We start from the raw sequence: 13,969 nt of genomic DNA, 5'->3' as shown, positions 1-13,969 counted from the left end.
TCCTTCCTTCCTTCCTTCCTTCCTTCCTTCCTTCCTTCCTTCCTTCCCTCCCTCCCTCCCTCCCACCCTTCCTCCCTCCCTCCCACCCTTCCTCCCTCCATCTGTCCTTTTGGCCCTATGCTGCATTGGCTTTATTCTCCGGTAGACTTTCTTCGTGAGCTGGAAAAGTTTCTTCTTGGCAAGTTTATGTGGGTCTTAAATTTCTCATGTTTGAAAAGTACCTTCTTATCCATATCAGCCCTCTCAAAATTATTTGGCCTTGCTTGCATCACTTGCCTGCTCTGGGCCAGTCATTGTGTCGGGAAGAATAGGGTTCTCTCACTACTTTGTTGGGGCAGGTAACGCATAGTGTGATATGTCAGTGGGGGGGGAGGGGAATTCCCCAAAGAAAGTGATGTGAGTGCATCCAGAAGTTCCAGATATCTGCCATACCTAGTATTGACTTTCTCTCATTTTAATGTGAGTTAAATGAGGAATTCTTAAGAGTAGGTATAATTTAATCACAGCATTTATGCATCTGTAATACCAAAATAAATGTATAAGTTAATTATGAATAAAATGATAAAACTCTAGCCAAATGCAAATTGACAACATTCATACTTGTAGAGTGAATGTGGCCCTGATTGGGATGCAGGGGGGTCTGGTAAGGTCAGCTTGCCTTTGCTACAGTTGCCTTGTGATGATTCATTTCTCCCACTGGGTCTCTCATAACAATCATGAAACTTTTAGTCCTATAGCACGATACACCAGCTTTTGGTTTTTATTTGGCTTGAAAGTACATTTACATATTAAATCTACCTCTTTTCTTTTCTCTTTATCCCAGAACCATTGGGCGGCAGTGTGATTGTAAATACAAATATAAACTTGACTGCTAAAATTGCAGGATAGTATTTGATTATAAGGTGGTCATCCCAGTAATTTAAAGTATACATCTTTTACTTTTTTTTTGGTTTTAATTGTCATTAGTGTGAAAACGCAAAATTGAAGCATTTCCATAGACAAACTACAGATCTTCAAAACATAATTGCTCTGGACTCTCAGGGCTTCTCATACCTCATATTGGGCCATGCCAATCTAGTCCAATCTTTCCCATCTCTAAGCTGCTAAACAAATCGGTTTACATATTTACAGCATAGATTTTGGTTATTAGGTTTTCTTTCAGATGCAAGTAAGTTTTCCTTTAAGGAACATTTTCCATACATGTGATTGTGAATGCATGGAAAATTACAAAACATTTCTCTTCCAACTCTTGGTCAGATTTGAATGTAAAACCATGTGAAGCAGTTCTGCATTTTATTTATATTTGGTCCCAGTAAGCTTCTCAGATGTTTTCATAGCTGGAGAAAACTTGGGAACATTAAATAACTTTAGACAGCATTTGTTTCTAATCCATGCCAGAAGCAAGGGAACTACTCACTGTAACATCAGAGTAGAGATTATTGGAGGAATCACTTGGAGGTGTCCCAGATAGCCCCTGTTTCATTTGATACACTGTTATAGTAGGTTAATCTTTTATTCTTCTAAACTGTTGCTTTTTTTCTTTTTTTTTTAAATTGAAGTATAGTTGATTTACAATGTTGTGTTAGTTTCAGGTTTACAGCAAAGTGATTAATCTTTTTCATATTCTTTTCCATTATAGTAAACCATTGCTTCTTAAAGGGGATGCTGTTTGGCATTTGGTAGTGATACTTTTTGTTGTTGTGAGAAACTGTTCAGCGTATTGCAGGATGTTTAACATCCCTGGGCCCCAGACACTACATGTCAGGAGCACCTGACTATTGTGACACACACTTCCAAATGCCCCCAAAAGCTGGCACCACTACTTGGTTGGGAGCCACTGTTCTGAGCTCTTTAAAATTTACTTCAATTTATGGTGGTTAAGGGCCCCAGATAGGACAGATTTAAGCTTCAACCCCAGAACTACCTCTTTCTTAAAAGTATGACCTTTAGGTACTTTATTTGCTTTCTCTGTGAAATGGGAATAATAGCATTTACTTCTAGGGTTCTTAAGAAATTTAAAGGAACTAATACATATTTCCTTATCTTTCATAGAGTGATTTTCAGTAGTTTACTATTTATTTTACCTTGAGAATCATCAGTACCTTAATTATAATTGCAAACTTTGAGAGTCATCCCCTTGTTCTGATAAGTGGGGATTAGAACAACAGAACAGGGATTTAATAGACTTTGTGTCCTTCTCATTTTTTAGAAGAATTTTTGTTAATGGTTTAAACAGAACCTTTTGTGGATTGTGTAAGGCACTGGAAAGGGAATTGGAATGGGAGTCCAGACCTCCTGACTGTGTCCCAAGCTTTGTGACTGGCCCAGGTTAATAAATCTTGGCTTTAAAATGGGAGGTAGGAGGGGGTGAGAAATCAAGGCAGAGAAATTCATAAATGAGTTTAAAAATCTCTTTCAGCTCTAAGCATTCTTGATTCTCACCAGAGGAGCAGAGTATCAACTTCTTAGATTGAATAGTTTCCTTTAAGTATTTTCCAAGTATGAGTGGTGGATCTAGGTCAAATTTTACAAACAACGCAGCTAGAACTGTGTAAAATAAGGATCCAAGAGCAGGAGAAATATCTAACATTATATTTTATGTGAGTTATTTTTATGTTTTTCCTACAGATAAAGCACATTTCCATATAAATTATCAACCGTCTCTTTTTAGACAGGAAACTAACACACTCTTTGTAATTCTGGTTTTAGTGGTTAATTCATATGAATGATGAAAAAAGCACTGGAGAGAAAGAGAAAGGGGTGAAGTTTTAATAGGAGACTTTAAAAAACACGATCATGCATTGTGTTTTGTGGGTCATTCAGGGCTTGCAACTTTTTCCTCTGTTTTGTTTGAGGCACTCTGTAAATCTCCCCAAATGTTACTGTTCCTGGGTAACCTCCTTGAGACCCAGGCATCAACCTACTTACAGAATTCCCCGAAGTAAGCCCCCTTGGGTAGGAACTAAAATGGATCAGCTTTAATCCCTAGATCTCTTGTAGCAGAGTGTTGAAGCATTGTTTTATCAAGTATTAAAATCATTTTCCAGTTTAGAATTATGGTTATTATGAAATATTGCTATGGTTTTTATTATAGATAATTAGTTGTATATCACATTTGTTGTCAAACAGTTTTATTATATCTATGATATTTTGAAAAAATTGTCCCCCAAATTCTATGACTTATTTTTAAAAATTAAGTTCTGAGTAGTAATAGAAAGTGATTTTTCTCAACTACATGTTCAGCTCTTAATCTTTATGTGTTACTCAGAAAATTTGTTATATGTAAGTGTGGTTATTGGTCTAGGGAGTCTATGTTTTTTCAATTCTAATTTGAGAAAATACCAACATTAAAACAATTTTTTTTTTGCACAAGTGTTTCTATAGAGAAATTAGTGCTTTTAAACTAGGAGCTTAAAAAGAAATAATGGCTAACATCATTATTCTGTAGAAACCCATGAATAAATTCTTTTTATTTTTACAAAAACATTAATTGCTTTTGAAAATATATTCCAGTTAATGTTCGATTAGCTTGGGAATTCCCTGGTGGCCCAGTGTTTAGAACTCAGTGCTTTCACTGCCAAGGACCCAGGTTCAATCCCCAGTCTAGGAACTAAGGACTTTGCAGTCCATGTGGCACGGCCAAAAAAACAATGTTCAATTAACTTAAAAACAGTAACTATCACATATTAAACACTGTGTGCCAGACTCTATGCTATCACTGTATAGGCATGATTTCCCTTAATTTTCTTAAGAAGCCTGTGAGGGTTAATGCCATTATCTCCATCTTATAGAGAGAGTAAATAATGCACCTGAGGTCTTATCTTAGAAGCAGCTCCGGAGCTGAAGCCTAAGTCTGTCCCACCTAGGGCCCTTACCCACCATTTTCTACTGAAGTTCAGTATCACTGTTAATGGAAGCAATGCAAAGACTCGTAGATTTAATGTCATGAGGAATTTAACTCAGGAAGAGGCTAAAGACCCTGGTCTAAAGACCCCAAATGTCTGACAATGGAAATGTCGAGCTCAGCCTTTTCCTGCAGGAGCTGCTAGGACCTGGCCGCCTGGCCTTTTGAGTGCATGCACTCATGTAGTTTCGTAGTGTGCTCTACCCACATTGAAGCACTGTCTTGGAGAATGCAGTGCTGTCAGTGCTATAAAGAAGCCTCATGAAATCAAAATGTGTTAAATGTTATTCCTCGTGACACTGATTTTTATATTAAATCATCATTGCATGGACAGTTTGAGCTGCAAGAGTCTTCAGTAAAGTAGAATATTAAGACAGTAAACTTCTGATTGGATTCATTGTTTTAAAAGAGTTGAGATTTAAAATCCAAGTCACATTTATGGTAAACTCATGACAAGTTTTTATCTTGGCTTTATTTCCTGGTGTCTAATTAATATCAATCTTTTGGGTTCGTTACTTGCTCAGTATGGGAAAGGGTTCCTTAGTGAGCGCTGAGCAGCAGCTGTGATACCCACAAGTTTGAAACCACAGATGGTTTTCACGTGCGTGTTACCTGAGAGCAATAACTCCCAGCATTGATTCTGGTACCCTCCAGGGTTTCTCTAGTTATTTTAAGACATATTGTAAAAGTTTAAAAACAAAACTAAATTGAATTTACCCATTTTAAAAAGATATATAATACATCTCATTTTTGAGGTAAGCAATTTTTTGTGTAATAAAATATGGAAGGAAATAAATGACTGGAGGATAATAAAACAGATTTTGGTGAGGAGAGAAGGAATGATTTGGATGGGATGTTAAACATCAGGATCTTGTCATCGATTATAAATTCTCAGCATTAATTTTTATTGTATTTCCCTTGGCTGTGGCTTTATTTCAAGGGTCCAGGGCCTATTGTTTTTCATTAACAGCCTTGTAAAAGTTAAATCAACTCAAAGACTTCAAGAGGGCCACTCTGCTTGTGATTGCAGGACAGTTAACAAGGACTTGCTTATACATGAAAGCAGAGTCTCTAAGTTATTAGCGCTTGGAGCAGAGGGTAAAATACCTTTGTGGAACTTGCATGCATTTCATTCTTTCTGCTCAAATAGCTAGGATGTAACTTATGGAGAGTTATGATGTAACTCTTCTATTTAGGGGGAGAACTTAGTGGGATTCTATAATAAATGACAATCTGCAGTATCTGCTTTGCACAAGGACTTTGAATGCTCAGGATGCATGTAGCCAGCCTATTTCCAAACGCTATTAGACCCACTCGGCCTGTGGACCCATACCACCTGGAACACGACCTCTTTCCCCCTCACTTCCTCTGATTCTCTTGGCTGAGCTTTATGAGGAAATGAACAGCCATTGCTCTTTACCCCAGCCCTACGTCTCCATTGGAATGAGTACTAAGGGTCTAGGAGATAGCAACATCTTAAAAATATGGAAGAGATTTTGAAATGCTTCCACATGCATTTTCTTTGCCTTTTTTAAAAATTTTATTTATTTATTTATTTTTGGCTGTGTTGGGTCTTCGTTGCTGCTTGTGGGCTTTTCTCTAGTCGAGTCGAGCAGGGGCTACTTTTCATTGCGGTGTGCGGGCTTCCCATTGCGGTGGCTTCTCTTGTTGCGGAGCACAGGCTCTAGGCACGTGGGCTTTGGTAGTTGTGGCGCACAGGCTCAGTAGTTGTGGCTTGCAGGCTCTAGAGCACAGGCTCAGTAGTTGTGGCGCACGTGCTTAGTTGCTCCGTGGCATGTGGGATCTTCCTGGACCAGGGCTCAAATCCTTGTCCCCTGCATTGGCAGGCGGACTCTTTAACCACTGCACAACCAGGGAAGCCCCACATGCATTTTATAACTTGCCTCAGACATGTGGTGAGTGAAGCAGTAAGAAGTCTTTCCCCTGTTTGAAAATGGGGAAGCTGAGGGGCAAAAGGAGATGACAGGAGTTGACCAAACTAATAATCATCACCTACTGGCCTATTGATAACATAAGAAGTTGTGGGAGTCTTCATGACCTGTTCATACAGCTGACCATTTTTATAATGAAGGACTTGTACTCTGGAGAAAACGGCCTCCAGAGAAGTTGTGATTGGTTCAGCCTCACATCTGTGTATTCTTATAGTTGGAACTAGAGTTGTTTCCTGATGGCCAGTTTGGTATTCTTGACTTTATACTGTGCTGAAGACAGTCAGCACCTTGCACTTCATGAAGAAGGTAGAACAGGCAGTATTTCCCGTATTATGTAGAGGATGAAATTGAAACTCAGAAGAAGAAAATTGTTTGCCACTGGTCACAAATCCCATTGGCAGCAAATGCTAGAATAATGATTGGAATTTTGGATTTATGGCTGAAAAACACAACTTCTTGGGGTGCTTTGTAAGTCCCAAGAATTTTTAGCAATTAGTCAACCTCCGTTTTATAAGTAGATAGCAGTTTGTTTTTTTCTCTATTAAATATATGGTATGGGCTTCCCTGGTGGCGCAGTGGTTGGGAGTCCGCCTGCCGATGCAGGGGACACGGGTTCGCGTCCCGGTCCGGGAAGATCCCACATGCCGCGGAGCGGCTGGGCCCGTGAGCCATGGCCGCTGAGCCTGCGCGTCCGGAGCCGCAACGGGAGAGGCCACAACAGTGAGAGGCCGGCGTACCGCAAAAAAAAAAAAAAAAAAAAATATATATATATGGTATGGTTTGGACAGTAAAATGAAAAGGCTTGATTTAAGGAAGAATTTTATGCCACAAATTATTAATCCAAGAGCTTTCAAAAGGTTCAGTTATCAAACACAGGATCACAATGTGGTACACAGGATCCTTTGTGCTCCTTAAATGATAAAATTAGTATTAGTGGTTTAATAGCCTGGAGCTCATTAGTGTGCTCCACAGAACCTACCTTTTCTTTGTTGTCTATCTGCCAATAATTTCAGTTGGGAAAAACAGAATATCGAACGACTAGTGTGGCCAGCTAAAATACAGGACACCCCGTACAATTTGAATTTTAGATTCTACTTATATTAAAAAATTATTCATTGTTTATCTGAAACTCAGTTTTAACTGGGTATCCAGTATTTTTATTTGCTAAATCTAGCAGCCCTGAGAATTACTCTTCTCTTGAACACATTTATTATACATTCTTTTCAGTGCATCATTTTAGGTTTATAAACCATGACCTGTTTTCAGAGAAACATAGGCATTGGTTTCAGTTAGATTTTTTTCAGGACACAATCCTTAAGAACATTTGTTCTCTGAGTCCCTTGGGGCAGTGTTTTTACCTCAGTGGTTTAGTGTGCCATCCTTTTACGATCTGGATGGAAAGAATTAAGTTAGAGAATGTGTATTATAAGTGATTTTATTCTCTCTATGCCTTGTGTGTTTAAATTTGATTTTTGATTCTTTCAGATGCAGCTAGACATTATGAAGTGTCTTCATGACAAACATTGGTGTTCTGGGAACTTTTATAGTCTTACAGGCTGTAAGACTGGGAATAGGAGACCTAGATTTGATTCCTGATTTTGCTGCCAGCTAGCAGAATGTGTGTGGTTCAGCCATTTAATTTAGCTGCATAATTGAGAAAGTAGGATTGTTAGTGCCTGCCTCACCAGGTTGAAATAAAATGGTGCTTTTTTTCCTTTCAGTATCACTAATGTAAATACTTTTCAAAATCTCATAGACTCAAGGAAGAGAAAGAAGGGAAAATAGAGATCCTGTCTCAGGCCATAGAGGTGATTTGCTCCAGTCAGAGCTACCAGCCAGGTTTCTTGAATCTCATCTGGTATATTTACCCTCGTATTTGACATGTTCATCTTTCCATCTTTCTTCATTCACATGCAGTTACGTATAACTTCATATGACAGCGAATACAGTATGTGTATAAATTAACTCCTGGACACAATATAAGCTTCAGTTTAGGAAGGAGAGGTCTGGGCTTGCTCACTCCTGTATCCCTGGTGCCCAGCCTAGTTAGTGACACTCTCAAGGACCTTCCTGAGAATAATCCATTCTAGAGAAAAAAGACACTTAAAAGTGAATCCAGTTAAAAGCGAAAAATATCACTGAAAAGGTTTTGATTGGAACTTTATCTTGAAAATTAGAACCACAGGTTATGAAAGTAAATTTACCTTATTTTGGACTTAGTAAAATTTAGATTATAATGAAAACTCCAAGCTAATTTGTAAAATACACAATTTTCTGGCAAGACTATGCCATAAACCAATATCTTTACTTCTTATTTGACATTTGCAGCAGGATCATAGAGTCTTTTTCCCCAAATATAGGTTTTTAAAATTAATATTTGAAGATGTCATCAGTTCTTCCAGCAGCCCTTCTTAATCTAGAATGCAGTTATTTGAATAGAATTCTTTTTTCAGGTATTTGTTATGTCATGATCCTTGCTGTTTTTTAATTTTTTGATTGTTAACAGTTTTTTTATTGAGCTTAACCCTTAATTATCAGTGGCTTTATGTAATATTAGAATAGTTCTCCAACATCACTTTGGTTTACTTCTAGAAATTCTGTATCTTACATAAGAGTTTAAATTTCAGTCTGCAGGTGATTTGTATTTGCAGAGATTGAAGTATTAAAAAACCATCAACAGGAAATGATAGATATTAGTCTTAGGAAGGACGGCCCACTTCACACAGCCACATAGGTCATGCACTGCAAAACGTCAAGGGATGCCTGAAGGGAGAGAGGTGTGAGAGATGATTTAATTTTATTTACGGTTGGTTTATAAGTGATTGTTTTGATGTTATGATAACATATGTTTTCCATACACAGGGATATATCTACAGGGACTCAGATAATCAATAATGTGGTCATGAGAAAACCCTTTCCCCCATGACTGGTGATTAATAAAAATTGTTGATTGAATCACTGAATATACCAGGTCTACTGTTCCTGTGTCATTTAATACTGAGTTAATCTCTCCAAGAGAATATCTAGAAATACAACACTTGTGAGACTATTAAATATAATAATACAAAACACCTAACAAAGAATTTTTGGACACTGGCTCTGTTTAAGACATATATTAGGCCCTACAGGATATATGAGGGTAAATTAGCCATGGTCAGTTATGAGGCTTACATCCAAGGGGTGATGAACATTAATAGCTAAAACACAATGTTGATTTTCTGTAACAAATATATCAGCATTCACATTTTCAAAAGACTGTTGTCCCTTTTAATGCAGGTGATTTAGGAGTCGTCATTTATTTATTCATTCACTTCACTCAAATATTTATCAAGGACTCAGTATGTGACAGGCGTTTTCTAAGTACAGGAATGCAGTCGTGAAGAAGACAGACAAGTATGAAATTTACATCTCATCGGAGGAGGCAATAAACCAACAGATTAATAAACCAGAAGAATAGATGATAGTAAGAATTCAGATAGTGTGGGGGGAGAACATAACGTGTCGGCACCACCTGAGGTGGAGTGATCAGGGAAGACCTGTCTGCACAGGAGATGAGGAAGCTGTGATCAACCAGGTGCAGGTGAGGAGAGCTTTCCAGACTGGGAGCAGTCTGACATGCTTAAGGAACGTCAGGGAGGCATGGGTGAGAGGGACTATGGTAAGGGATTGAAAGAGTTTGAGTTTTATTCTCAATTCAGTGAGAAGCCAAGTAGGGTAGTTAAGATGTTAAGGTTTACTTTGTTCGAAGATGACTCTGGCTACTGTGTGGAGAGTGGATTGAAGGGAGGCTAGTATAATATCGGAGAGACCAGTTAAGGGGCAGTGGCCGCAGTCCGAGGTGAGAGATTGTGGGGTTTGGACCAGGGAAGTGGTACAAGAGATAGAAATGAGCAGATTGGACTACAGGGTTTTAGAAGTCAAGGTGACAGGACTTGGCTGCTGGATTAGAAGAGAGAGTTGAAGGAAACAGAAATCCAGAATAATTCCTAGATGTTTGGTTGAATAGCTAGGGAGATGATGGTGCTACTTACTAATACGAAGAAACCTGGCAGGGAGCGAGGCTGGTACAAGATGAAGGATGGGGCATTAGGAATTCTGATTTCACCATGTGAAGTTGTCTGTTTAGACATTCACATGGAGCTGTCAAGTAGGTGGTTGGATTAAAAAGTTGATCACCATTTTCCAATGAGAAGGTAAGAAATAAGAGGAGGCTGTGTTTCAGGTTTGTAACTGAAGTAGTTAAAATGCCTCTTTTTATATTGATTTGAGAATTTAAGTTGCATGTACATATTTTTAAATAACATGATATGTTAATTTAAATGTATCACTTTTTTCCTGTCTTACATTTTACAAAACAGTTTATTCAAATGCTTCCTGTACATTTTTCACATGCACGTCTGACATCAGTGTCTTTGGCACTACTACTGTGATTTTGGAGGTTATGTAAGCATTTCCCAAAGTGTGTTCCCCTCATTTCTATCGAAGTTTTTGAGATACAGCATTATTTTAATATCAATGTATGTTCTCATCACTGGAAGTTTTGTCTCAAGCCATGGCATGCATTTATAAAACATTAGGCAATTATATTTTAAACGACTCTGTGCTAGAGGTATACACCGGAGATGTGTACAATATACTTACTGCAGTGCTTTTTAAAAAACTTTTAAGTGTCTGTATCCCTACACTGTCCAAAATAGTACACTGTCAGACTTGTTTATCCCAGCTCTTTGGTGAAAATAATCAGTAAGTCATTGTAGAGTGGAGATTGCATTGCTCTTATAGGCCAGTTCTTTTAAATATCCTCAGTGGTAGCAAGTTTTTGTCTTTTGAAAGTAAATTTGAGTTTTGGAAAAAGTCAAGTCTAATGCATAAGCTATATATGAAGTTAGCCATTACTCTAGGTTTTTTGCGGTTTTATTTGCTTGTTTTGAGAGGAAGGCTCAGTGAAAAAGAAGATCTAACTTTCAGATAAAACTAATATTCCTATATGGCTTATGAAATTTTTTAGAAGTTAGTTTCAAAAGAAGAGTTTCAAAAACGTCTAAAGTAATGGCACCATCAGTTGGCATAAGATTACAGCTGCCCAAGAGGAATTATTTCAGTTGAACAACAGTCATTTGGATATATATGATCCGGTATATTTGTTTTAAAAAATCACCCACTGTGAAGGCTTTATCTCAGACAGGTTTCTTCATGGGATGGCACATTAACAACATAAATAATTTAAGTTTTCTCGGGCTGAATTTTTTATACTAGTTATGCTTACTTTTTTGTTTTCCTCCTTTATACAAGGAATAGATAATCTAGAAGAAGAGATCATTTTTACCATTATCTGAACAAACATTATCAGGATGATATTAATGAAAATCTACAATATTTTTACTACATACCAGATCAAATTGTTTATATTTTTCATTTCCCTTTCTAAATCTAATGTATATGTAGCAATATAGATAACAATTATCTAAAATTAAGCATATTAGCTAGCCAAATTCAGATAAATTTTAAAAAATATTTAACTTCGGAACAAGATGTGTGTTTTAAATACCAAATTAATTTCCATATCTATGTTTTCCTAAGACTATTGTTAAATTTAGTGTCTTTTACTTTAATACAAATTGATTTTGAGAGGAATAGACTTGACACTTGATGTGTGGTAAATCAGATATCTGAAAATACATGTATATAGGAGTCAGGCTTTATCAAAGTGTTCATTGAAGCAACTGTCCTCTACAGATTTTCAGAATAAAACTGTCTTAAATAAACCATCTTGTTTTTATTTTCTATGACAGATTGAACCAGTACTGCCTCAGTTTACCATGAGAGGATTTTTAGAAGCTTTCAGGGGTAGCAATATTTAAGGAGGGGTGTTCTTCCTTAAGTATTTACTGTGTCTACATGTTCTTTTCTGCAGAGAAATGGTCAATGCATGGTTTGCTGAGAGAGTTCACACCATCCCTGTGTGCAAGGAAGGCATCAGAGGCCACGTGGAGTCTTGCTCTTGCCCCTCGGAGCAGAGTCCCCGTGCAGAGAGCAGTGTCCCTGGAACACCAACCAGGAAGATCTCTGCCTCCGAATTTGATCGACCTCTTAGACCCATCGTTGTCAAGGATTCTGAGGGAACTGTGAGCTTCCTCTCTGACTCAGAAAAGAAGGAACAGATGCCTCTAACCCCGCCACGGTTTGATAATGATGAAGGGGACCAGTGCTCGAGACTCTTGGAATTAGTGAAAGATATTTCTAGCCACTTGGATGTCACAGCCTTATGTCACAAAATTTTCTTGCATATCCATGGCCTCATCTCCGCTGACCGCTATTCCCTGTTCCTCGTCTGTGAGGACAGCGCCAACGACAAGTTTCTTATTAGCCGCCTCTTTGACGTTGCAGAAGGTTCAACACTGGAAGAAGCTTCAAATAATTGTATCCGCTTAGAGTGGAATAAAGGCATCGTGGGACACGTGGCAGCTCTTGGTGAGCCCTTGAACATCAAAGATGCATATGAGGTAAATAAACTGTTGGAACAGAGGCGGGGTGAGGGGTGGAACACAGTTGGGGCATTGGACAACTACTGTGAATCGTGGGGATATTTGACACTGAGATGTAATAATGTGTGTACTTATTTAAAATGGGAATATATGGCAAGAACTTTCCCATCTTCTAAATGTCAGAGTTTCTTCGCTAATGTCTGGGTCAAGGATAGAGGCCCGAGAGAATTCTTGTCCTGTTTTTCTCCTTAATGATAATTTAACATAGGTCATCTCATAGTTGTATTCTTTCATCTTTTTACCTGATCACTCTACATATCCCCTATGTATGTTATCTCCATGTGAACTTCTGAGAATTTACTAATATTCTAAAATGATAGTTCCAAAAGCCATCAGAAAACCAAACCCATAGTCTTTTTAAATTCATTCATTCAGTTAATCATATTCATTCATTTGAACTCCCATTGACAGCAAAGTCTGATTTTCTTTCTTTCCACTCTTTCATTTGTTTTATTAAACAAATAAATTTGCGGATAGCTTCAAAAAATTTTTGCCCTACAGTATTTCGATGGAAAGATTTGATATTTATTCCACTTTTACTTCAGTTATGGACTTAAAGATTACACTATATGATTCTTGAAGTTTCCCAGTTAAAATTAATCTTTTATTTTTAGAAATAGAGGTTTTAAACAAAGCATCTTAATTGAATGATACTTACTATGTTTATGAATTATGTTCTAGCTACTTATCACGTGGTACACTATGAAGTTTCCATAGTAATACTAGCTTGAGGCTCCTCTGTGTAATTTGAGGGGTCATAGATGTTTTAGTCACCCCTGTATTCCTGATGCCTAAGACAGTGCCTGGAACATAGATAAGTCTTAATAAATAGTGATTGGGAGAAAGTTATAGTAGATGAGATAAATAAGTAGAATGGAAAGCAGGTCATAATAGATCCAGGGAAAATGTGTTAGGTTCAGGGAAGCAGGAGATCACATGTAATTGGGGAGACGGAGAGAGGTTTCTTTGAGGAAGCAGTGATTGATGTGGACCCTGGAAGATGGGTGAGATTGGAGTAGATTGAGTTGTGTGCATAGTGAGATCTAGATGTAAAGAGAAGTTTGCAGAAAAGACAGGAAGTTGGACCATGTGGTGCTCGTATGGAAATGTGTGGGTGATAGTATAGATGTTGAGGAGCTGCTGGAGATTACTGGGGTCTTGAATGCCAAGCTGAGGAGTATATGTTTGATTCAGAGCTATGAGGAATAACTGAAGATGGTTTGAAAGGGGAACCGGCATGATTCAGACTGTGATTTATTTTATTTTTATTTTTTTGCGGTACGCGGGCCTCTCACTGTTGTGGCCTCTCCCGTTGCGGAGCACAGGCTCCGGACGCGCAGGCTCAGCGGCCGTGGCTCACGGGCCCAGCTGCTCCGCGGCATGTGGGATCCTCCCGGACCGGGGCACGAACCCGTGTCCCCTGCAACGGCAGGCGGACTCTCAACCACTGCGCCACCAGGGAAGCCCCAGACTGTGATTTAGAAAGATGAATAATATGGTGGTCATAAAAGGAATTGGGGAAAAATACTGGAAACTGGGAGGATAGGTTATTTTAATAGTCTGAGGAA

At 38.2% G+C, this 13,969-nt stretch overlaps 1 protein-coding gene across 1 annotated transcript in view; it reads left to right on the top strand.

Annotated features, from left to right (window-relative positions):
* PDE5A (phosphodiesterase 5A) overlaps positions 1 to 13,969 on the top strand; it is a 137,798-nt gene that overhangs the window by 5,842 nt on the left and 117,987 nt on the right. Inside the window, exon 2 of the mRNA XM_029234643.1 lies at positions 11,771 to 12,359. Within this exon, the coding sequence (XP_029090476.1) occupies positions 11,775 to 12,359 (585 nt within the window). The 5' untranslated portion in view covers positions 11,771 to 11,774. The remainder of the gene's footprint in view (positions 1 to 11,770; positions 12,360 to 13,969) is intronic.

This window comes from Monodon monoceros, unplaced genomic scaffold (assembly GCF_005190385.1).
Source record: "Monodon monoceros isolate NGI ecotype Baffin Bay Population unplaced genomic scaffold, NGI_Narwhal_1 Super_Scaffold_20, whole genome shotgun sequence".
Taxonomy (NCBI): Eukaryota; Metazoa; Chordata; class Mammalia; order Artiodactyla; family Monodontidae; genus Monodon; species Monodon monoceros.
Note: the sequence above shows the minus strand (reverse complement) of the source record. Positions and strands in the feature narration are given on the sequence as shown.